The 26,386-nt window shown below is 38.5% G+C and overlaps 1 protein-coding gene across 2 annotated transcripts in view; it reads right to left on the minus strand.

Annotated features, from left to right (window-relative positions):
• scara5 (scavenger receptor class A, member 5 (putative)) overlaps positions 1-26,386 on the minus strand; it is a 76,065-nt gene that overhangs the window by 24,471 nt on the left and 25,208 nt on the right. For both annotated transcript variants that reach the window (XM_015006840.2, XM_015006841.2), the window contains exons 4-8: positions 10,700-10,899; positions 10,390-10,568; positions 10,192-10,318; positions 8,924-9,092; positions 3,033-3,113 (exon numbers count right to left, since the gene is read on the minus strand). In XM_015006840.2, coding sequence (XP_014862326.2) covers positions 3,033-3,113; positions 8,924-9,092; positions 10,192-10,318; positions 10,390-10,568; positions 10,700-10,899 — 756 coding nt within the window. The remainder of the gene's footprint in view (positions 1-3,032; positions 3,114-8,923; positions 9,093-10,191; positions 10,319-10,389; positions 10,569-10,699; positions 10,900-26,386) is intronic.

Raw genomic sequence — 26,386 nt, forward strand, 5'->3', positions numbered from 1 at the left:
ATTTTACAGTAAACGATTATTGCAAACCACCAAAGATTGAGTTAAACTAAAAGCAGTAGGAGGTAAAAAATGCTTTTGACCTCAGGGATAAACAAACGATGTTTCTGATGAGAACAAACAGCTGCAAGAACAACTTATGTTTGTTGACAAAACACGGATCATTTAAATTGTGAAGCTTTATGCAGCTCCAATGTTCGTATTCATCACTGGACTGATGTCTGATGCATCTGCCAGGTTTTTCTTTTTGCGTCAGCAGCAGCTTTCGTGTTATGCTGCAATGTATTCATAAGTTTCTCAGCCACAAAACAAACAAAACACAGATATAAATAAAACATTTTGTTGTTTCATCCAGATAGGTTTTTCAAAAACAGTAGAGGTTAAAGCAGTTAAAGGAGCCAAACATGTCAAATATAATGACTGAATTTTTAAGCATGCCGAAACTTAATATGCAGCTGCTTTGCATAGGCTGTAGGCTTTATGTAATCAGATGATCTTGAAGGTATTTTGTTAAGATAAGGTTGGCCTGCAGCATCATGTCTGGTCGGGAAAAGCGACAAACAACCCTGTGGATCAAAGTTTCCTTCAAAAGATGATTGGGGTTGCATGTCTGTCGCGTTTTACAAGGTTTCCAGATCTGGTTTTACTCCAAAAATCCAGACCATCAGGAGGCTTTTACTCTTGTAAAACAGCAACAGATGTTAAACTAGGCTTTTGATTAATTGTGGACCACATACTATTTCAAATTGTGACTTTTTTCTGATTTCAGTTTCTTCAAAACAACCTAAATATATATATTTTTTTGAGCTAACTTTTTATTGAGCTCTCTCTTTTCCACTAAAAACAACAATTATAACCATTGAGAGCTGTGGTATTTTACTGGTTTTACAGAAAAATAGATGCTTTTCACTTTGCAAAAACACAAAACCTTATCAAGTATTTTTGGTCTAGTTTGTAAAAAAAAAGTCTCTAATTTAAAATACCAGCAGCTGTGGTAGATTTCTGGTATTTTACCATAAATAAGAGATGTTTTCCTTTATAAATTTTAATCTATAAAAAAACATCTTGTTCCACTTTTTCACTGCATAAACATAAAATCTTATCAAATAATTTTGGTCTAGTTTGTATTGCAAATTCATCAGAACACTTGAAACAAGACCAGACCGCCTGCCACGCAACTTTACAGCAAGAAACAAGAGCTTGTTTTAAGTAAATAATCCCTCAATATTGAAGAAAAAGTTCTAGTTCCACTGGCAGATTATTCAATTTATAAGAAGATATTTTGATACAAGTGCCAACGGAACTAGAACCGGGTTGCTAGGCGACGGGCTGGGCTGGCGTTGCTAGGTAACGGCGGCAGTGGAACTAGAACTTTTTTATCAACATTAAAGGCGCTTTCGCACTGCACGGAATGGAACGGTTCTGAGCGTGTTTGCATTACAACTTGCGACCGGTTCCACCCGGCCCCATGGAACCACAAGAGCTGTGGTTCCAAGCAGAACCGGCCAAGCGGTTCTGCTTAGAACCAGCAGCTGATTGGCCGCTGGTTGTTATGGAATCAGATGTTGATTTTCCGTTGACAGCTGGCTCTCACTACTATATTTTGTAAAGAGTCAGCCTCGTACTGCCAGATGGTCTGGAACACTCTACGGTATTTTTCTCCCGTATTTCTCCTGGCAATACGTAGAAGTCGTTCAGCATTTTGTCTTCTGAGGGTAGCTTGTTGGCGGAATTTAATTAACTGTATGAGGTTGATGAGCAGCAAAAGTAAATCCATGTCGTCCATTGTTGTTGTCGTCGTAGTAGTAACTGTTCTTCTTTATTAAATTGGCAGTTAGCAACCAACCAACTCAAACCACATTGTTTAGTTTTAAAAATAATGACGTCCGGCACCGCTTCGATGGTGCCCTCAGTGTAATGCAAACAAACAGAGCTGGAACCGTTCCGTGCAGTGCAGTGCGAAAGCGCCTCACGTAATTACTGACTTAAAACAAGCGCCTGTATCTTTCTGAAAAGTTGCTTTTAAGGTAGTTTTGTTTTATTTCAAGTGTATTAAAATATTTGCACTCTTGGTGAGACTTTATGTTTTTGATTTGTCCTGTTTTTATTTCAACTAAAAACTAGAAACATTTTTCTTTTTGCTGTTGATTCCTGAAAGCCAGGCAGCTGATGAGGAATCCCTGAAAAAACAAAACAGGCCGTGTTACTTGGAAATGTTTGGAGAGTTTTTTGGATGGAAGATGACAGCAGGCTTGATAATTCAAAAGGTGCCAAGCAAGAGGGAGCTCCAGAACATCTGGGTTCATACAGTTGTTGTTTATATATATACACATGTGGTCTCTTACAAAAGGAGAAAAAAAGTAACATGGCTCTGAGCTGGAGATTTCTCGTAGATAAAGATTTATGCTGTGTTTTAATAAAGAGAGGAAGATGGATTATCCATCCCACTGGCCTTGTCTGAAAATAAATCCCCACCCAAAGTCTGGAATGTTGTTTTCTTAATATGTAGGTGACTATTTAGTGGGTCCACTTTCTATATAAGAAAAGTGTCTGAATGTAAAGGCAGAAAAACCAGATGAGAAACTAATCTCTGGTCTTTAAACTTCCACCGGTCCTGCAACTCAAAAACAAATCTTTATTTTCCCCATATGCTCATAACTCCCAAATCTGTTGTTTACAATGAATGTTTACAGGGCAGCTAATTAAAATGACTCAAAACTATTTAGCCAGTAGATGTGTTACACACATTTTTCCAACCATCCTGACTGTACAAAGAAGATTATTTGTATGCATTCTTTTTTAAAGGGAAAGTCAATTTCTCTGGGTTGTTCTGCCACCATGTAACTGGTCCAACTGCAGTTAACGTTGTTTTTGCATTGGGGACTTCCCACCAAGCAACAGACCTGATTTCAAAGCTGAACCTTCATCCAGACCTCTTTCAGACTTCAGTCAATGTTTGGTCAAAGTGTAGCCCTGGTTTAAACCTGCAGCTTGTTGGCAGCTTCCACACCTGATGGTCCGTTAGCTTCACCCACCTTGCAGGCCAGAGATCCCAGGAACGCCAGGATGGCCCGTTTGTCCAACGTCTCCCTTTTCTCCCTTCGGGCCTGGGGGTCCTGCAAAAAAAGGAAAAACTTTACCAGCACAGTTAATTATTTAATGTGTGGCTGACAGAGAACATCAGCACTGCAAAAAACTTAATCTTACCAAGAACGTTTGTGTATTTTCTAGTCCAAATATCTTCGTACACTTTATATAAGACCAAACTAGCTTATAAGTAACTTTTCATCAAGATATATTGATGAAAAGGTTCACGTTCCATCGGCAGATTATTTCACTTACCAATAGAGCAAGAACCTTTTCACCAATATTAACGAATTATTTATTTAAAACTGGCTGAAAAGTTACTGATAAAAGGAGAAGAAGGAAACTGGGAGGCTTATGTAACATGTGAGGCTCTAAATTTGTTTTATTTTACTGAACTGAATTAAAAAATGACTTTAGATTTTAAAAGTTGCAGACTCTTAGTTAAGGCATAATAGTACTTTAACTTATAATTTAATAATTTATTTGTTAACTAATGTGATAATGCACATTAGTTAACATTTCTGTAAATGTTTTCTACAGAATTAGACAAAATACAACTTTTTATCTGGACAATGAGTAACTTCTCGTTGCTAAAAATAAACAAAAGGTTGAACAAAATGAAGTCAAAATGACTTAATTACACAAATATCGCCAATGAATACAATCAGTGCAAATACAAAATAAGGAAAACTATAACAAGTTATTATAAAAGGTATAACAAATTATTAAAAAATAATTTAATCCATAGATGGATTAAACAGGTCTATAGAGATCAGATAAAATGAGCAAAAACGAACCTGAAGTTTCACCAAATCAAGCAGAAAATGTGATTTGGTCTGATTAGCTCAACTTTTTATCCATAATAAAATGAATGAAAAAACAAAAACTACACATCATTAACACCAAGAGTGAAGCATGGTGATGGCAGCATCATGCTTTTTGACTCAAAGATACTTAATTTAATTTATTTGATCAAAACAATGCAAATGTATTATAATTCATGAAGAAATTAGCTTGATAGCAACATGTCCTAAAATAAGTAAGCAGAAAAGAACTAAATGTATAACTCAGGAAAGAACACAATCCTTACAGTTCAATAAAAAATCCCCAAAACAAGCGTGGAAATGTTGCCAGATAAAATGAAACAGATAACAGAAAAGGTATTTTCCCATTACATTACAGATGTTTTGTTTTACAAAAAGGAAACCCTGAGGACTAGCCCTTTATTTGGTGCTGATTATAATTTAAATTATATCATGAAACTCTAGAGATCGTTGCATTTATTTATAGTTATAGCAGCACACACAGAAACGTCGCTGCTAAATGAAAGTCAAACTGGATCCGACACCGGCCTGCAGATCCAGTCCAAACGTTTGTTAGGAGATTCAGGGAGGAAAGAAGCCAAATAACGAGAGAACAAGGAAGAAAAGTCTGGCCACAATTAAAACCACATGTTTAAACAACCACAGCACAGCTTATGGGAATACTGAGAAATTCAGGGCTTGTTTTTGTGCAGTTGGTCATCATCCTGCAGACCCGTAAGCTGCAGGTTTCTGGAGCTGCCAACTAGCATGTAGCATGAACAGGTTCCTGAGGACGGGATGAAGGCCGCAGAAACACAGGCCAACATGAAATCAGAATGAGGAGAAAACATAGAAACAAAGCTGGAACTTCAACAAAAATGATGTCCAACTGGAGTCGAAGCCGAGTAAAAAAGATTAAATCTGCTGAATCATACGGTCATCCAATTCATGCAGCTCTAAAGTTATAATATGTAGCAAAAATCTTCATAAAATCAGGAAATTTATGGATAACCCTGAGAATGTTCCTAATATCAGAGAGTCTTCAGTCAGAGGCTTCTTCAGATTCGCTGTAACACTGACTGCTACAGGAGATCATTCCTATCACAGCCATCAGGATCTTCAACAACTTTTTGAAGAAAATTGCATAACATTTAACTTTCCTCTGGGATTATCAACATATTTTTGAAATGAACTGAAATGCAAAAGTACTAATATTACTTAAACTTTTTTTTGCATTTTGTAAAGTTTATCCATAAAGTTCAATGTCTTAAACCAAACAATGTCAAGTAGAGTTGAAAAACAGATAGATGACGTTACAAGAGCTTGAAATATTTTCACCAAACCAAATCATAACTTTTTTTTTGGCTCCCTTTGCTCTGATTCTAATCAAAGCAACTAAAAGCCTTCAGAGTCCAACAAATTAAGAATAAAGTTGCTGTTTGAATCTCTCTGCAAAAACTAAGCATCTACACTAACAGGAAAACATCACTGTGACTCTGGAGGAGCTGCAGAGTTTCCACTTCTCCACAAACCCAGTTTTTATGAAAGAAAGAGCAGCATTGTCTTAGTAAAAGTACTCCATTCTGCTTGTAATTTGCTGCTGAAACAGGAAACATGTGGAAGAAGATTTCCTGATCAGATGGTGTAAAAACAGAACATTTACAAGAGAAGCTGAGAATGTGTTGAAAATCCTGTGATGGTTCTGTCCTCTGCAAGGTCAAGTTACTGGGAATTAACTCATGAGAGATCCGTGGTTATCGTAACAAAGAGGTCGATAGGAAACCTTTCAGATTTTTGTCATTAGATTAACACATAACATGTGTGGCACTGAGTGAGTCAGAATGAAAATAGAGCTAAGCAGCCTAATTAAAAATAAAGAAGAGACCGAACCAAAAGCAGCCGTGGCAAGAGAAAAAAGAACGGCGGGTAAACATGGACGGAGATGTGAAACTCTTCTTGGCAAAGGTGACGCAGAGCTGATTACCAATGAATGTGGCCACAGAGCTAAAACTGATGACAGGGCTGATTTGAGTTTTCATTCTGGGTAAAGCTCTAAATTTAAGCCTCAATTATTTGCAGGCTGAGGACCCACATGACGCGCGGACCCAAACTTCAGGGGTCCCATTTGGTTTGCTATCAGTTCTTCGTGCTGTGTCCTCTGCCAACATTACATCATGGCATGCCTTTTGATTTTAACAAGCCTGAGAAGTAATTTGTTACGCTGGTAATGAGAAATGCATTGCATCTGGAGTAATCAGGTCTGCAGAGGTTGGAGGAGGAACACAGAGCGTTGCTTAATACTGCAGGGTTGAAATCCCAAAATGTAAAATGAAGTTGCACGCTAGAGTCGCTTGCAGTCAGTCATACTCCAAACATGGCTGAGAGGCGCGCAGAGGTGGTGATTCATTAAGAAACTCTCATGTTCTGATGTTATACGGACGTCTGACTTTGTAAAAGTTACATTAAACAGCAGCACAAAGCAAATGCTTCAGGCGTTTTAGATTCCTATTAATCAGAGAGGAGACTCAATGCATCCAAATTCATTAAACAGTTAAGTCATACGCAGTTCTCAACACATGCAACGCAGCCCCTGAGTTTTTTCACAATCATTTCCAGAGGGGTCTCCATAAGGGAACACAGATGTGACTTACTCAGCTGATTTTGTAGGATAAAAGTCTGGAATATCTTAGAATGACCCTGTGTCTAAAACTAGCGAGTAAATCTTTGAACACTTCATGACAGGAGAGGGTTTGTGTTGGCGACAGTTGCTCCCAAATACCTCCATCCTCTTATTCATTAGTAATACTAGAAGGAAGCCTAAATGTTGCATGTTGTAGCATAGCTAGCAGGGGTGGGCACAGCTAGTGGGCACAGCTAACTGAAAAGATGATATGCTAACCCTGAAGTGCTAATAATAAAAATAAGCTCTGTTACTACTAAAGCACTATTTAAACATGCTATTTAGGAAGGAAGCGAATGCTAAACACTATTTAAACATGGTAGTTAGGGAGGACACTAGTGCTAAAGTGCTATTTAAACATGGTAGTTAGGGAGGACACTAGTGCTAAAGTGCTATTTAAACATGGTAGTGAGGGAGGACACTAGTGCTAAAGTGCTATTTAAACATGGTAGTTAGGGAGGACACTAGTGCTAAAGTGCTATTTAAACATGGTAGTTAGGGAGGACACTAGTGCTAAAGTGCTATTTAAACATGGTAGTGAGGGAGGACACTAGTGCTAAAGTGCTATTTAAACATGGTAATTAGGGAGGACACTAGTGCTAAAGTGCTATTTAAACATGCTATTTAGGAAGGAAGCTAATACTAAAGTGCTATTTAAACATGCTATTTAGGAAGGAAGCTAATGCTAAAGTGCTAAATTCAATCACGGTAATATTCACTGAGTAATAACAGTAAATTTTTATTTTGTATATGTGTCTGCACAGTTACGCTACAGTTTTTTTAGCTGTTGCGTTTTGCTAACTGTTGCTAATTTGGCCAGAACATTTTAAACTGTTTACTGTTCTACCAAGAAACATTCTGGGGATAAAATAGATGTCATTTGCTGCACCGCTTGTATCTGAGCGTAGCTTGTAAGTCTTTGTGCAATTCATGGCAGAAGATGGTTTGTGTTGACAACAGTTGCTCCCAAATACCGCCATCCTCTTATTCATTCATAATAGAGGGAAGCATGGATGTAGAAGAGGCTCCAATGCTCCAAAACTGTCCTATTTCTTTTATTGGGTCTTTTAGCAAAATATTGCTCCAAACACCACAGAAACTCACCAGATATGTAATAACTTCTTCTTTGACTGCACCAAAATACTGCAATAAAACCAGTGGGGAGAGTACCTAATGTTGCATGTTTTTAATACCTCTACAGCTGTTGTAGATCATATGTATTATAATACTGTTATGTCATAAACAGGTTCCTTTTATAGGACTAAAACTCCAGTTTCTATGGTGCTCCATAAAAATAAAACAAAACCCTCTAATAATGTCAAACTTCATGTGTCTGATCAAAGTAAGAGTTGTTTGCTTTCCTTCAGATCTTTAATTTATACTAATCCAACGTTAGATTAACAAGATGAAACATCACCCTAGATTTTTACATGTTTAATGCCAAAAACAAAATGAAAAGTTGTGAGAAAAAATCCTGAGTCACATGACTGAAGAGCTGAGAGAACAACCTACAGCAGGACCGATGATATGATATTTCCGTCTTTACAGTGCTAGTAAAGCTAATTTAGATTTACTAAGATAACCCATTCCCAGCTGCTTAGAAGTAACCAAAGTTTCAAGGTAAAAGCAGACTTTATGGGAAGCTATTGTAAAAACAATCACATTTTGCACGTTTTTGTACTTGTGACTAATTTGGGTCTCAAATGCATCTAAAAAAGCCGATGCGCTAAAAAAAACCACTCAGTTGTTTTTTGGCAATAAGATAATGTTTTGTGGTGTCTGGAAAATGAGCGGTTATAAAAACTTCCCAATTGTTAAGTCAAATTTGACGGACACTGCTGTTACCTAGCAATCCCACACAAGCCCAATCCCGCTACCTAGCAACCCAAGCAGAGCTCCAGCACATTTAGTCAGCTGGTTTTACCTCTTTATGCACTGTACAATGGCTGCTGCAACAGACAGGTGTATGTTTATTGACTTTACTATTCAGAAACTACTTGCTGTATTCTTGTTGGTTGTTCTACTTTTCAAATATGTACGATTGCACAATTTCGATTCTGTTTGCAGCTATTTTCATGTGTGACTAAACACTGAGTTTGGGGCGTGGCCAGCAGAAGATGATTTGGATTTAAAGTGACAAGAGGCCCTAAAATATTTCATTCTGAAAGGATCTCTCTGAAATCTCATTATCTAAAAATAATTTTGTGCAAAAAAATCTAATGAACATGTTTAGTATCTATTATTACCTCTTCAGAGAAGTATAATAGGTCACCTTTAAATGTAAGTTGTATTGTGATATTAAGACAAATTCAGGTTTGTCATCTTAAACTCTGGACATAATCAGATCTTTGCTCACCCTCCAGAGTGGTGAGGTTCTTCAGGGTCATGGAGTGCTCCCAGTCCTTCAGCCGCAGATCCTCGGTGATCGAGTTCAGGATCTCCATCTCGTTCCTCAGCTGCGTCTCCGTGTGAATGTGCGTCACCCACAAACTGCTGGTGTCGTCTGTGATGTTGTGGATCTGTATCTGTGAAACATAATGCAGATTGTTACAGACCTACAAGGCTTTTATGCAGCAGTTTCACTGCAAAATCACAAAATTAATTAATTTATTTTTTCCCAGTTTCTAGTGCAAATCAATCCTATTTATTTAGACACAATTACGGTCCATGAAAAAAACATATAGTAGCAAATAAACTACAAAACTAACTTCCAAATAATTTTCAGGAAGATATAGAAACTTGTTTTAAGTCAATAAATCCTTAATACTGATGAATAAGTTCTAGTTCCGCTGGCGCCGTTACCTAGCAACGCCAGCCAAGCCCAGCCCGTCACCTAGCAACACCAGCCAAACCAGCCCGTTACCTAGCAACCCAGTTCTAGTTCCACTGGCGGATTATTTAATTTATATCAATACATTTTTCACATGTTACAAAACAGGGCTGTCAAACTCATTTTCATTTTGGGCCATATCAAAAATCTAAATGCTCTTAAAGGGCCAAAATATATAGCCTATATTGATAAAATCAATTAAAAAGTTAAAATATCAATAAATAACTGTTCCTCCAAGATTTTGTGATTGTTTTCTTGCAATCAAAATTACAGATTTTGTGGGGCCAATTTAGAAATGTTTGTAAGAAAATTTTCTATTTATGCTTATGTATGATGTTAAGTGTGACTTTTGATTGCTTGCCATATAAATTACAGAGTACAATTTAACCACAAGCGAGACTGAGGCTGCAGTCACTTAAACTCAATGTTTTTGACCAATTTTGAGAAAATTTGCAGTAAAATAAGATAAAAATGTGGAGATTTGTTGATTTTGTGTGAATTTTCCAGATTTGTGAAAAACTGGAAGGAGTTTCTGATGTAATCTGGAGTTTAAATGGCCACGTGAAAAGCTACAGCAGGCCAGATTTGGCCCCCGGGCCTCGAGTTTGACTCATCTGCCCATGGAACTAGTACTTTTTTCATAAATATTAAAGAACTACTGACTTAAAACAAGCTTCTATATCTTGCTGAAAAGTTACTTTTAAGTTAGTTTAAAAACTAGACCAAAAATACTTGGTAAGATTTTGTGTTTTTGCAGGTTTCAAAAATTATTGTGCTGCTTTTTAATCTCCAACCTGCAGGTCTTTAATTTTAAGGTGATGAATGCTGATGTCGTTGGTGAAGGTGTGATTTACAGCTCCAACAGTCCAGTTGACTTCGTCTAGTTTCTCTCTGAGTCCATTCAAATGTCCCGAAGCGTCCCTGAAACACAACCAAATGGTTAAGATTTGTCCCTGTTTGACGTTTTAGTCGTCAGACTCTGGGATGCGAACCTCAGCAGGACGTCGTGGTCGCGGAGCCACCTGGAGGTCCGGGCCACCTCTACGCTCAGGACGGTCAGGTTCCTGCCAGCCGAGGTGCTGAAGGAGGACAGACGGTCGTCCAGCTGGACCAGGTAACCTTCTGACTGCAGAGAGTTCGCCTGGATGCTCCTCAGATCGACCTCCAGACTCTGGAGGAGGGAAAGGGGAGGGAGAGATCAGCCTCTCTCTCCTGTCGGTTCTCTACCCGTTTCCTCAGATCGTCTCTAACAGGTGGGAACGTCGGATCGGCGCCAGGTGAGGCGTTGCTGCTCTCTCTCACCTTAATGAGGATCTCCAGCCGCTGCAGCCAGCTGCTGTGGTTCTGGAAGATGCTTTCCAGCTTCCAGATGTTTTCCAGCAGGTCGGCCTGCGTGGACGCCTCACCCAGCGTCTGCTGGAGGACGCCAGCGTGGTCCGACGTTCGAGTCACGTTCTCCATCAGAACCTCCTGGCGCTGGGAGGAAACCTGGGACCGGGACACTGGGGAGAGGAAGAGAGAAGAAGAGAATTTGAGAGTCTGACGGACCGTACTGAGAGACCAGAGACAAACCGTAACATCAGGTTTAAACTGACGGATGAATGGACGGATGGATGGATGGACAGACGGAAGGATGGACAGACGGACGGATGAACAGACGGATGGACAAATGGATGAACGGATGGATGGACGGATGGATGGATGGACGGATGGATGGACGGACGGACAGAAGGACGGACGGACAGACGGACGGACGGACGGACGAATGGATGAACGGATGGATGGATGGATGGTTTGTTGGTTGGATGTTTGGTTGGTTGGATGTTTGGTTGGATATTTGGTTGGTTCATTGGTTGGTTGGTTGGTTGGTTGGTTAGATGGTTGGTTGGATGTTTGGTTGGATATTTGGTTGGTTCATTGGTTGGTTGGTTGGTTGGTTTGCTAGTTGGTTGGTTGGATGTTTGGTTGGATGGATGGATGGATGTTTGGTTTAATGGATGGATGGATGGATGGATGGATGGATGGATGGTTGGATATTTGGTTGGTTGGTTGGTTGGTTAGTTGGTTGGTTGGTTGGTTGGTTGGATGGATGGATGGTTGGATGGATGTTTGGTTGGATATTTGGTTGGTTGGATGGATGTTTGGTTGGATATTTGGTTGGTTGGATGTTTGGTTGGTTGGATGGATGTTTGGTTGGATATTTGGTTGTTTGGATGTGTGGTTGGATGGTTGGATGTGTGGATGTGCCAAAACTTTCTCCAGCTGAACAGAAACAAAACTGAAGTTATTATCTTTGGACCTAAAGAGGAGCCAACTAGAATCAATGCACAGCTTCAGTTATTACAACTGAAAACCAGCGATCAGCCCGAAACCTGGGAGTAGTGATGGACTCTGACCTGAACCTTCAGAGCCACATTAAGACAGTCACAAAGTCGGCCTTCTATCACCTGAAGAACATCTCCAGGATTAGAGGACTGATGTCTCAGCGCGATCTAGAGAAACTCATCCAACAGCTGCAGCTGATCCAGAACGTTGCTGCTCACGTTCTCACTAAAAGAATGTTTGGTTGGTTGGTTGGTTGGTTGGATGGATGGTTGGTTGGTTGGATGTTTGGTTGGATGTTTGGTTGGTTGGTTGGTTGGTTGGTTGGCTGATAGTTGGTTGGATGGTTGGTTGGATGTTTGGTTGGATATTTGGTTGGTTGGATGTTTGGTTGGTTGGATGGATGTTTGGTTGGATATTTGGTTGGTTGGATGTTTGGCTGGGTGTTTGGTTGGTTGGTTGGTTGGTTGGATGGTTGGTTGGTTGGTTGGTTGGTTGGTTGGTTGGTTGGTTGGTTGGTTGGATGTTTGGTTGGATGGTTGGTTGGTTGGTTGGTTGGTTGATTGGTTGGATGTTTGTGGATGTTTGGTTGGATGTTTGGCTGGGTGTTTGGTTGGTTGGTTGGATGGATGTTTGGTTGGATATTTGGTTGGTTGGATGTTTGGCTGGGTGTTTGGTTGGTTGGTTGGATGGTTGGTTGGATGGTTGGTTGGTTGGTTGGTTGGTTGGTTGGTTGGTTGGTTGGTTGGTTGGATGTTTGGTTGGATGTTTGGCTGGGTGTTTGGTTGGCTGGCTGGGTGTTTGGTTGGTTGGTTGGTTGGTTGGATGGTTGGTTGGTTGGTTGGTTGGTTGGATGTTTGGTTGGATGTTTGGCTGGGTGTTTGGTTGGCTGGCTGGGTGTTTGGTTGGTTGGTTGGATGGTTGGTTGGATGGTTGGTTGGTTGGTTGGTTGGTTGGATGGTTGGTTGGATGGTTGGTTGGTTGGTTGGTTGGTTGGTTGGTTGGTTGGTTGGATGTTTGGCTGGGTGTTTGGTTGGCTGGCTGGGTGTTTGGTTGGTTGGTTGGATGGTTGGTTGGTTGGTTGGTTGGTTGGTTGGTTGGTTGGTTGGTTGGATGTTTGGTTGGGTGCTTGGTTGGCTGGCTGGGTGTTTGGTTGGATGGATGGATGGATGGATGGATGGATGGATGGATGGATGGATGGATGGTTGGTTGGTTGGATGGTTGGTTGGTTGGTTGGTTGGATGGATGGATGGTTGGTTGGTTGGATGGTTGGTTGGTTGGTTGGTTGGTTGGTTGGATGTTTGGTTGGATGTTTGGAATCGTTGTCGACCTCAGACTCTTAGGAATAATCAGAGATCTAAAGGTTTCTGTCGGCGGATTCTCTGATCCGTTCCTTCTGCTCTGTTTTCTTCTCCCCATTTTAAAGTTTTGTTCCCAGTTTCTTCACTGGGAACAAGTTGGGCCTCTGGAACCAGAACCGATGTCCGATCATCACCACAGGTTTGTAAATTTCTCTCCTGAGGATAATTTAAGCTGCACAAACACGATTATTCCAAGAACAGAAATTCTGCTCAATATTTCAGCAACTGATCCAGATTATATTTCTTAACAACAGACTGTTTTTGAGCCGTGGTAAAAACTCCAGGTTATTAATGCAAAGCTATAGAAACATAATCTGTCCTTACGCTGCAAAAACACAAAATTCCACAAGTTTTTAGCGCAGATGTATTAGCACACTGGAAATAAGACAAAACTACCTTAAAAGAAACCTTTCAGAAAGATATAGAGGCTTGTTTAAAGGAAAAAATTGTCAGATAAATTAACTTATTTCATGGGAAAAATGTCCAATGAAACTAGAACTTTTTCATCAATAATAAGTATTTAATATATTGTGTACTTAACTAGTCTCTATATTTTGCTGAATAGTTACTTTTAACTTAGTTTGTCTCATTTCAACCAAGATATTTGCACTAAAAACTGGACCAAAATTACTTGGTAAGACTTTGAGTTTTTGCAGTGTGCTGCTTTTTTTCCCCTCACATTTCATGTTTATTTAAGTCACAGCAAAGATTATCTTTTAGCAAAACAAATACTTAACACTAATTAACAATACCGTTAATATATGTCTACCTTTAAGCAGATTCTTTTAAGTGCAATCGGAGACAAAACAACACTTTCATATTATATTTGAATGCAAAATGATTTCCTACACACATCCAACAGGGATATTACATTTAGCATCAACTTTGTTTTGCTGAACTCAACCTAAACTGGGATATTGTTACAATTACTGGCAAAAAAATGACTGTTTTTACCAGTTTGAATCATTTTTTATTGCTGCCACAGGCAGTGAGTCCACTGGGACTATTTCACTTATTTTTGCTGATTTCATCATCAAAGAGCAATTGTTTCAGGCCAAGTTGTTATAAAAACCATGTGGTTGCTGCAATTTGTTAAGAGGCTGGAATTTCAAGTCCCTGCAGATCCACAAAAGAGCTGCATCACCGCAGAGCGTGAAGCTAGCATCACGCTCTGAAGGTTTTCATTCTGCGCTTCAGTAAAAGGTTTTCACTGTTCAGGCTGAAATAATCCAGCTCAGATTTGGGAAGATGTTAACGTAGAAGTCATCTAACGTAGCGGTGAAGCTTTACAAGCAGTAAAATGTAAGTTCATGAACGTTTGTTTGAGTTTTGATGATCCAAAACACGAGTCAGCAACTTTATCATCCAGGGCTCCAAACTGCAGCCCGGGGGCCATTTAAGGCCCTTGGAGTGATTCAAAATTATACAAATTTGTTTCTTAAATGAAAAATGTTAAGTACAGACAAAATATCTGTGCATAGTTAACTTTTATAATAAGTAGAACCACGCTAATAAAGAGAGTTCATTAAACTCTGCTTTATATAGCAAGCGTTTGGAAAGAAAGTGACCCAAATCCTGCATTTAGGAACTAAGATGTGTTGAACTGAGAGTAAAACAATGTGAAAACTACAAGCTTTTCTTTCAGAAAATGTGCAAAATCCTAATTACGTGTTGAATAACATTCCTTTCCTAAAAAAATAAACAAATATCTGGCTACTTTATTTGATTGAGTTTAGTTTTTATTTTTCTGCCCTCATTATTAAATTTGTCTAAGGCCATAAAAAACAAGCTCATCACGTTTTATCTAGGGTTTGTTTTACAGTTAAATGAAAAGTTAAAATATTTATCTAATTTTACGTTTTAGAACTAGACAAAATCTCAAACTTCTGCAAAAAGAAAATAAAATAATGTTCTTCATTGAAGCATTGCAAATTTCCCTTTTTCACCTTCATGTTTAGGTTAATAAAAGCCAAAAAGTTGTTTTTTTTCAGTCATTTTGTTCATCTTGTATATTATACTAGTTTTACTACTAACTTTGCTGCTGCAAAGCTAAAAGCAGAAGGTCATCTGTCCTCCCCAGAGACGGCGTACATGCATTAAACTAACCATAAAAAACAACATTATATCTATAAATCCTGAAGGTGATGAACGTCTTCATCAGCATCCGTTTCAGTTTTGCCAACATTCACTGGGGATCAAAGTCTGACTCAAACAAGGAAGTTTGAATCAAAATCTACGTCTGTCAGACCCTTACTGTCTTCTTGTAAAAAAATGACAACAGACTAAATGGAAACATTGCCATAACTTTTACTAAAGGCAGCTGATCACCTTTAAGCTCACAGATTTATTGAAATCTAGAGTTGAGAAAGTAAAAGTAGCCAAAGGAAACCTATGCATGCTGGGAAAACCACAGCAGAATATCCACATCCAAATCTGATGCCAAGAAATTCTAGAAGTCAACCAATAATGGGAACCATGCTTTCAGAAATGTTATTTGGTAAATAATGGCACTTTTAATGCAAATTTGCACTAAAAGTTGCAATAAAATCAATTAAAAGTGTCAGGTTTGCATTTAAAATGTCATTATTTACCGAATGACACTTCATGACAACAGTCAACATTCATGAAGACTCCATGTTCATAATACGCTTCATGTCAAGTTCATGACAGTTTTATGTCAGTCTTATATTCAACCTTCATGTAAAGTTAACAACTTTGGTTTATAGTGAAGCAACACCAGAAATATTTGGCTAATTAGATTCTTAAAACAGTTAATCTGGCCAAAAACAAAGTGTTTATTGACTGGAAAGAAGAATAAAACACAAACATAGAAAGATATTTGAACTAGGAGGGTCTAAAAAGGTTTATCCACCCAACAGACCCTATAGCAAAAACTACAAAAAACTACAAAATGATGGAAACTCTTCAAATATCACCTTTATTAGGAGAGTGAAGAAGAAAAGGCTGAAAAATGGGACACACGACTAACAAAAGTTATTTTATGCACCCCGGTTGTGGATCTGTGGGATTGTAAAGTCCCTGCCGCCCAAGCTGCAGCCAAAACTGAGTTTTTGTTGACTGTTTTCCAAAGAGCACACACGGACAGTGAACTGGCTGCAACAATAGCTTAACCACATTAGTTCTGATTTCACAGCTCCGTGTTTTCTCAGGTCTCCTGTGAAGGCTGCAAGCAGCAGGGGACAGTTTGATGTATCAAATGTTAGGAGAGCGGGCCAAGCCAGCAGCTGGGCTTCAGTGTGTCATGTGGATGGATCCAGAACTTTCTGCTCATTTCGCTTTGCAGGGATTTTCCATCTAAAAAGGCCGTCCACTTAACACCATTTGTTTCAAACGCTGACATCGAGTTGCCAAACAGCGTCTATCCACTAATCAACCTTATTTACCAACAACAGATCGGATTCAAATATTCAGGTGACCTTTGACCTGCATATTTCATGAAAAGCCTGTATGACAAAAGAAAACCTAGTTGGTCATTTTCAGTTGTGGGCATACTTCCACTAATTTGCTAACAGCGAAGCTAATTTATCAAAGTTAGGACTTTTGCTAACTTTGATAAAGTTTAGCGCACTTAGCTCTTGGTTAAATAGTAATTTTTACTGATAAGTTCAAAGGTGCTAGTTTACTTGGATGTTTTTTAAACTTTCAGTTGAATAAAGTTCAACATCTGTGATGAAGTTTTAAGAATTCCTCAAGTAGCTAGCATTAGCTTCCACGAAATACCATGTTAATGTAGAGCGTTAGCATTAGCATTACCATTAGCATTAGCGGAACTACACTGCAAAAACAAAATCTTACCAGGTGATTTTGGTTTCTAGTGCAAATTACTTAATACATTTCAAATAAGACAAAAAGTCACTTTTTAGCAAGATATAGAAGTTTATTTTAAGAAAATAATTCCTTATTATTGATGAAAAAGTACTTGCTGTATTGGTAGATAAATTAATTTGTAACACAGGAAAAATGTCTTGTTATGAACTGGAACATTTTCATCAATAATAAGAAATTATTTACTTAAGCAAACCTCTATATCTTACTGAAAAGTTACTTGTAAGTTAGTTTTGTCTTATTTTAAGTGTATAAAGATATCTGCACTAGAAACTAGACCAAGAATAGTTGGTAAGAGTTTGTCTTTTCAATATTTATAAGGAATATTTTTGAGTTAGGGTAATATTTATGAATAGTGCTTTAGGGTTAGTGTGAATAGCTTTTTATTTTTTAGAAACTGGCTCGAGCTCTTTGGACCTTTACTGTAAAACCTCAACAACAAAACTTGGTGGACTCCAACAAAAACAACTCATTGTCTGTAGCCCCCAAAGTAACCAAATATATATTTTACTAATCCACATCAGTGGGTTCATGAGACTAAGCTTATTAAACATATCTCATCTTAAGATTTCTGCTAAACTGATTCTGAAACACTTTGTTTTTCATTTTAGAGTCCTTCCTTCTGCATTTTTAAATAAACACCCGGGCCGAAGGGCATGGCATCTTTCAAAAGTACAAAACAAGAAGCAATTGTTCTCCTTGTTTATGTACTCATGTGTTTTCATGTGTGGTTCATTTAGCTGAAGAAATAAGAGATCTGGATTTATCTCCACCTGTTTCCCTCCTACTGGTATGCTGCCCAGTACCACACACACACGCACGCACGCACGCACGCACCCACCCACCCACCCACACACACACACACACACACAACCAGATTCACACACACACGCGCACAAACAAACCTTGAACTAGGAGGGCTTTTATCATGCCCTGGTTTGTTATGGTGCAAATCAATTACAGCTAATTTACATATTCTTACCTCAACACTCAAACCACCAAGTTTTACAAAGAGAAAAGCTCCTGGCCTTTTCCGTCTGGTTCCTGCTAATGTCAAACAGCACACACACACACACACACGCACACGAGCACACACACACACACACACACACACACACACACACACGCACGCACGCACACACACACACACACACACACACACACACACACACACACACATATCGTGTTACAGCGGCTATCTGGTCAGTGTCCTGCAGGACATTAAAGGAGACAGAAATCTTTTAAATCTGCATTCCTTTGCGGTACCTTCGTTCATCTCTTTATCTTTTTGAGAGAGTGTGTCTCACCCTTTCTATATTTATGATGTGACACATGCTTCCTTTTTAGGGTCAAAACACCCCCATAAAATCAGGTCAAAGGTTAACGTTTAGTGACAAAGATTTAAAGTCTTCACAAAGTGCAGGTCAGGGGGAATCCCATGTCACATTTCACCTTCAATCACTGAGCCTCCAGTTCTACACAAGGGCTAACGGTTTAATATTTCCAGGTCAAATTTAGGAGTCTTTAAAACCTTTCAGTGTATAAAATTTAAGACCAAAAAAACTATAAACATGTTGGATGACTGGGGGATCCAGCTGGTTCATATGAGCTGGCAGCAGAAGTGAGAAAACATCGTCTCTGCTAGCTAGCTAGCATGGTCACAATAGCAGTTAGTTAGTGACCGTTTTCAGTCACAAAATTTGTGAAGAAAAAAAAAACTACATTCAAGATTGAATAGTCCTGCCACAGCAAAACTTAAGACCTGTGATTAGCATATTTAAGGCCAAGTTACATTTTATTAAGACATTTTAAGACCTTACATTTAGATGCATAGATTTAAGACTTTTTAAAGATGAGCCCTGATATCCATCTGTGATGTGAACCGAGAACAAAATTATAAAACTAACCAACCTTACAAGTGGATGTTTTTATTCAGGACATTAAATGAGTGAAGAAATAAAAGAATTATCATAATTTTAAATATTTCATGGTCACTACAACCATTGAAATATCAAGTTTGATGTCATTTTTAAAAAAATATAACGTTAGATTTAAGAATCAGAAAAATAAAAGCTGCATGCCAACTGCTGCTGCGGCCGTTACTTAACAAGTCGTTGCTAGGTAACCACAGAATGTGGTTCTGTGGTTGCTAGGTAACCACAGAATGAGTGAGTTGCTAGGTAACCACAGAGTGAGTTAGTTGCTAGGTAACCACAGAATGAGTGAGTTGCTAGGTAACCACAGAGAGAGTGAGTTGCTAGTTAACCACAGAGTGAGTTAGTTGCTAGGTAACCACAGAGTGAGTTAGTTGCTAGGTAACCACAGAATGAGTGAGTTGCTAGGTAACCACAGAGTGAGTTAGTTGATTCCACCAGCCTAACTTAGATGCATTATATTAATTATTGAATATTCTATCAGACATATTATCTATTGATTGCTGCATTTAAGCTGCATGTTGGAACTCCAGGAATAAGCATTGAATTAAACAATGCATTAAACATTGAATATTTTTGTCAATTCTTAGCTTCTTTAGTCAGTTATTGCAATTCTACATTAGAAATATAGTCTACACTTACACTTAGAGCTTTTTTATGACATCTACATCAACCCTACATGTACTTTAATAAACATTAAGAGAAATAAAGGGACGTCTTTGCCCATGAAGTTAGTATCTCTTGTTCAAAGTTTCGTGACACACCTTTATAAGGAGGTGATTTGAACGAGTCCTGCTGGTTGGAGGCCTGCAGGGAAAACTCGGGCCAGACCGCAGATGGGCAATCAGAATGAATTACTGCTTAAAACCTTTAGAAATGACCGAACAACAGCAATGAATATTCCTTGTTGTTTAGTGCTGCAACTCTGGAACACCCAGTGAGACAGTAAAACGAAGGAACACCATGTTTCAAACTGTTTAAATGTAATTTTATTCAGAGTTCATTGTGCTTTAAGCAAATATGGAGAATCTCTAGTTACAAAACATGTCAAGCTATATTTTAAAACACACACACAAGGCTAACTATTATTGCTACACACAATCCAGACTCTGGTTTCTTTTTTGGTGATTGAAACACAAAAGCTTTTCGCCGCTGTATAATTGTTTTAAGCTTGTACACAAATGCACAGACCACCTAAACAAGAGCAAATACCACTGTAGCTGTGATTGGCCAGTTTGGACCGCCATGTCTCAAAACTGAGGAGAAGTTGAAAGGTTTTGCATTTCTGTTTAGTATGAACCTCGAAATGGGTGGTCTGCATAGCATGGATGTTTGGAAAATGTAAAGGAATGCTTTGAAAGCAAAAGCAACAAGATTAGAGAGCAGAAGGTGAAACATTTTCTCTTCCCTTCTCCTACATTTGATGTTCACTCCACACGGACGTGTTAGAGGAAATAAATCAGATCAGGTACAGATAGGGTGCTGACTTGGCTCTCACCAGAACATCTGGTTGGAGTCATGTCAGAGTCCTTCAGTTGTCCAACTCAAACACTCAAAGCTCCCACAAAATCCAGAACAAGCAGCTGTTTAATAGTCTTGTTTTTGGAGAACCTGGAAGGTGTTAAAATCTGGGGAGAAGATGTGTTTCATGTGTCAGAATAAAATGAAACTAGCCTAGACTCAGTAGCTGCCTTTCCACTAACCGTAAAATTTCACAAACTGAAATTACGAAAATAAATTTGCTTTATGGAAACACACTGACTTTGAAAAAAACTCAATAAAACGTTTTTGCGTTTGGATGTGGTGGTTTTTCAGCTGAAACACTTTTCACATCACACAAGTCACGTGATCAACTGGATGTTACTACTGGCAAAAACAACAAAGAAGACAACAGGAAGTAGTAAGAGGATGACGTCTTTGTTTTAATTCAGACAACGTGCAGCTGGATCCACCAGAACTCTCACAGAATCACACAGTTCATGAAGTTGAGTTGACACAGCTATTCTGTAAAATGGCCAACTACAATTTCCCCAAAACGTTGCATATGTAGCCATTAGCAACTCAAGTTGAGCTCCAGTACATTTGGTCAGCTGGTTTTACTGCTGTTATGTGCTGTACAATGGCTGCTGGAAAAGGCAAGAGTTTTGTCGTGGACTAACCACTTACTGCATTCTTGCTGGTTGGCAAGGAGGCTCTACTAATGCTTTTTTGTATAATTGTACATCTGTTTGCAGCCATTTTCGTGTGCAAATGTAAACATTGAATTAGGAGGCGTGGCCAGCAGCAGCTTACTTGGATTTAAAGTGACAGAGCCCTAAAACAGCTCTGTCACCTTGATGCTAAAATAGACTTTGATGTCTATTTTAGCATTTATACATTGCAAAAATGGATAAAAATTTTATCCATTTTTGCAATGGATGAAATTTTTGCAAAGTTATCCGTTGCAAAAATGTGAAGAACAGATGCTCAAATAGACTTTGATGTCTATTTTAGCTTCAAGGTGCTAGAAATAGACCAGACTAAATTCTTATCTAAAAATGATTTTGTGCAAAAAATGTAATGAACATGTTTTGCATAACCCATATCCATTCAAAGAACCATAATAGGTCATCTTTAAGGTATATTTAGTGCTTAAACTATTGAAACAGGCAGCTATAAGATATTTTAGAAAGGAGGTCTCAAGTACATTTGAATGATAGCTATTTGGGGCAGCTGTTGTCGACAAAACTAAAAGCTATCCATTGCAAAAATGTCAAGAACAGAGTTCAGACAACAATCCAGTGGAGAGAAAAGAAAATCTGAGAGACTATATGTTGCTGAGCTGATGACAGATGAAGAACAGGAGAAAGGCAGTAACACAAAACCAGGCAACAAATGGGAAGATGAATGAGGGGTATGAGGTTGCCATAGTGACAGAAAAAAACTGAAGTTTACTGAAGCAAAACATAAGATAAAACTTAATTTTCCCCTGGATAGTGATAACTTCCTAAGAAACTAAAACCAAACCAAAAAGAGTACTCAACTCTTACAGCTTACTATTTAAATAAAAGAGAATAATCCAGTGGTACTTGAGAGAAAAGCATTGATTTATATGTAGCTTAAAATAGTGACACTATTCTGCTGAAACCGAAGCATTTTGTGGCCTGAACTCAACCACAGCCTGGGAGCCAGCCTAAAGTGGTGTGCTCCTCCTGTCAACTTGAATACAGTTTGTAAGTGTGATGCCTCATTCATTCACACGAATAAAAATGGAGCTACAAAACTGCATATTATCACATGAGGGCAAATGATTTAGCACTAAAACAGGAGGAAAAACCCAGCAAAACTTCACAAAGACAGGTTTGAAGTTAACTTCTTGTCATTGCAATTTCATATTGAACTGTATCTGTCTCTTTAAGACGGCTAAAACAACAGACGGAATAATTAGGACTGGACAACAAATCAATAATAATATATATAGATAGACACGTGATCAATATCAATAGATAATACAGCTGATAGGATATTAAATAAATCTCTCATAGCCAGCTAAGCAAGGCTTTAACTCGCTCGCTCTTCGGTTGCCTAGCAACAACATGTAGCAAATAGTTTCAAGTTCCCCCCCCAAAACTTCGGTTGCCTAGCAACAACCTGTTGAGTAACTGGCGCAGCAGCAGTTTAAAGTTTCTCCACTGTGCTTCATAACTGATTAAAAATTTTAAAAACTGTGAATAAAACAGGAAAGTTTTATACCATTAGTTTGGTAATATTGCAAAAAAAAACTAATCAATAATCACTGATATCGACTGATATGAAATGCTATTGGAGTTATGTGTTTTTCAGACCTGGGTATAAATCACAAAGCCATTCAGTTCGGGCTCCATAATTGACCAAACAGATGAAAATGATCCCACTGGTGAGAAGGGTGAGAAAATACCAACCTGAGGCTCAATAAAACAGCTGTTCCCTAAAGCTAAATATAGACACTGCCTTTTATACCAGTCGCTCCGTCGCATCTAATCAAGATCTGCTTCTAAAAAGATGTTATTTTTGCATCCGCCCCGTTTAAGCCAAACAGAAACTGACCAACATCCTGCGTGACTTTGAGGGAACGCCAGCAGCAGGAAGGAGGAAGCAGGGAAACAAAGAAGAAAGAGGCTTTTTGTGACCTGAGGATCTGAAAGCCTTTGCTGCGGGGAATGAGAATGAAATTACAGGATCTTAAAATTTGAGAGAGAACCACCTGCTTTGTCTGAGCTGGGATCAAAAGGCAGCCGACGTTTTATTTTAAATGGATCTCCAGCAGAAGGTTTAGTTCCCATGCTGCGTTACGTTCTAATGAAATATGCGAAAGATCAAGGCTCAGAACAAATAATTCAATAATGAAATATAATAACCAGGCTGTAATAATCATCAATCGGACAGACGGAAAAACTCAGACATAAAGTCTTTTGTTGATATTTCCTGTTAAAGATGTCTTTAACTTTTTACTTTAAAATGTGGTTAATTTTCAATCTTGGCGTTATTTCTTTTGTGCACATCAGTAGCAAAAAGAAAAGAAAAGAAGCACATTATGTGTTTATGTCTTTGTTTTTTAAATCCTGCGTCTGAAAACACAAATACCGCAGTAAACTGCCGTCGTTAATCCTGAGAACGAGCAAACATTCCTAATTTTGCTTCACTTTATGACACTATTGGGTTTTCTTAAGGAAATACTACATGTATTCGCAATATTATATCTCTTTTGTTGTGTCTTAATCGCTTTCAGATGTAAATTATATTGTTAAAAACCCAGATTTTTCCATCCTGGAAAAAACCTTAAAATTAAATCACACCGTGTCTTTTGTTGCAATGCAAGAGCTTATAATCATTTTAATACATTTTTGTAGTTATTTAACATTCGCTAAGTCTAGATTTGATAAATCTAAGGCCTTATTGAGTTAAATAAGCCTTATTTAGATTACAAAAATTGCAACATTTGTTACATTTTTTAGCTGCTGTGAATGAAATGACCCAAACCCTTTGAGCAAGCTGTTCACCTCCTCGCCTGTGGGGGGCGCTGCACCAAAGGAAACAACATGAAAAACTCTGCAAGACACACTAAATGCAACTTTATTCTTCATGTAACGTTAGCAAAAAAAGAGTGATGTCAGATTTTAGTGCTTGTATGATTTCTCTTCTGTCTTTGTTTTGAAACCACGAGTGATTTCTCTGCTAGCAACAGACTTATGATGCGTTCACACCAAACGCGATTTGAGAGTCAGGAGTGCCTGGTTGATATTCAAAGTCTTTGTGGATGGCGTGTGGCGGCGTGTTTTACGCGACTGAGGCATTTTGAACGTTTGACACACGTCCAATGCATCCGACGCTGCAGCTGAAACATCTGAACCTTTGCCGGTCAATGCGGAGCGTCGACCAATCAGAGACGCCGCTGTGTGACGTAGTGGCGGCTGCAGGCACCGATGCCAGTTAGTGAGTCATCAAACTGGGCTCAAAGGAGACAAAACAGCGCTGAGTGTGACCCTCGTCAGCGCCTAGCCAGCTTGTGAAACTCACAAAACCTCTGAATTATCTGGTAAATTCAAACACACGCCCAATAGCCACTTTCTATTGATTTCAGTAAATAAAACAAACGCTCTCAATATTTCATCCACCATTGTTCAAAGTAAAAGGGAGAGAGGAAAAAAGGCAGTGACTTCAACGCGCACTGTGCTGTTATCAGCTGTCACAATTTCTTGTTCAATAGAAACTGAACATAAATGCTTATGACATCTAAGCCTCTGTTATGATTGCAGAATCTTTCACTACATAATGTTTTGGTGCCACTTTCTCAATTTCCTCAGCCATAGTACCAACAGACTGGAAAACAACGGTTCCTCTTAATGCTCGCCTATAGCGATTTTGACGCCTCTAGAGTGAAATATCAAGCGTCTGACTTCAAAGTGTCCGACGATTCAAACTTGAATTATCAGACGCGTTTCTGAAGCACGAAACGTGTTCAGTGTGAACGCAGCATTAGGGTTTGTTTTGATTGTATTTACCCAGAATGCCCTGCAAAGGAACTACAAAACAATGAAAAGAAGCAACTTCCTTAGAAAACAAGCCAGTATGAGGCAAGTGGGTGGGAGCGTTTTATGGGGAATATGCTCCCAATTCTGAAAAACCACAAATGGCTTTCATGCTGCCATCATCCAAACACATGTGTGATGAGCATCACTTCTGGGATTATTCTCTGGATGTTTACCACTCATCCCTACTATTAGGCTAAATGTGAGGAGAAGTCAACAAGCCATCAGGCGTCTACGTTTGTTGTGTTTCGCAGAAATAGCGACAGAATCTCACACAAACCACATGTTTGGCTTGAGGTCGTGAACCCACAGCTATACGTCTACGCCTGCAGCCTCTTAAAACAAAACCGCTGCTAAGTGTTAGCATGAGGTCATGGTTGTCACATATGACCCAGATCTGCAGCTGCACACATCCCACCATGTCCACACAACATTTCTGCATAAACGCATCGTCCAAGCTTAACTCTAAAGAGCAACAACATCCCGTTTCTCTTTCTGGAACCTGGGTGGATTACTTTAAAACTCTTTCTGGTTTGGTTCCTGTGTGTTTTTTAAGGAGGATGAAGCTTTTTGTGGAGCGCGGCCAGCTGTAGCTGAACTGCAGGAATGCCTGGATGAGGTGACAGCAGAGCGAAGTGGCGCTGTTTGCTTGACTCAGTAGATCAACGCGCAAAAACACAAAGAAAAATAAGTAATTTGGTGTTTCTTTGTCTTATTCCAAGTGTACTGAGATATTTCTAATAGAACTAGACCAAAAACAGATTGTGTTTTACAGTGTATGATATCTGATTTTTTATGTTTTCTAAAAACTAGAATTTGTTCTCAATCTCTACCTGGTTAAATTAAAAATAAAACAAATCTATTTTCTCTTTACTTTCCGTTTAGATGGAATCAAATCTTTCTGTTGACTTTTTTTGCTACCAAACCTGATTTTAGTTACATTATTAAGACTTGTTGTGTTTTCAAGTAAAGAATGACCTAAATTATGTTTTCATTGGTGTAAACTGACTTATAACTGAATTATTGGCTTAAAATAAGCCCAGATTTTGATGAAAAGTTACTTTTAAGTTAATTTTGTCTTATTTCAAGAGTACCAAGATATTTTGATTGGAAACTAAACCATAAATACTTGGTAATTTTCCAACATGACTGAGATAAATGGATCACTAAATGTTTTTCTTGTTAAGAACATCAATGATTCTCCCTCATATTACAGATTTTTCTGTAAAATAAAGTGGATTTAATTTGGATTTTGATTCAAGTAATTTAAAAGTAAAATAAAATTAAAGCTCAGTGGAGCCTCAGGCAAACATTGTAAAGTTGGATTTATAAATATTAAATGATTTATTTCCAACATAAGAAAGCTAGTTACAAGTTTAATGCAAAGCATAAAAACTACCAATATTAATAATCATAATATTCACAGGTTCCTTCCAAATGCTGCATGAGAAACAAAGCATCAGAGATATCGATCCTCGT

This window comes from Poecilia mexicana, unplaced genomic scaffold, assembly GCF_051168715.1.
Source record: "Poecilia mexicana isolate PSO_F unplaced genomic scaffold, ASM5116871v1 scaffold_21, whole genome shotgun sequence".
Classification (NCBI taxonomy): domain Eukaryota; kingdom Metazoa; phylum Chordata; class Actinopteri; order Cyprinodontiformes; family Poeciliidae; genus Poecilia; species Poecilia mexicana.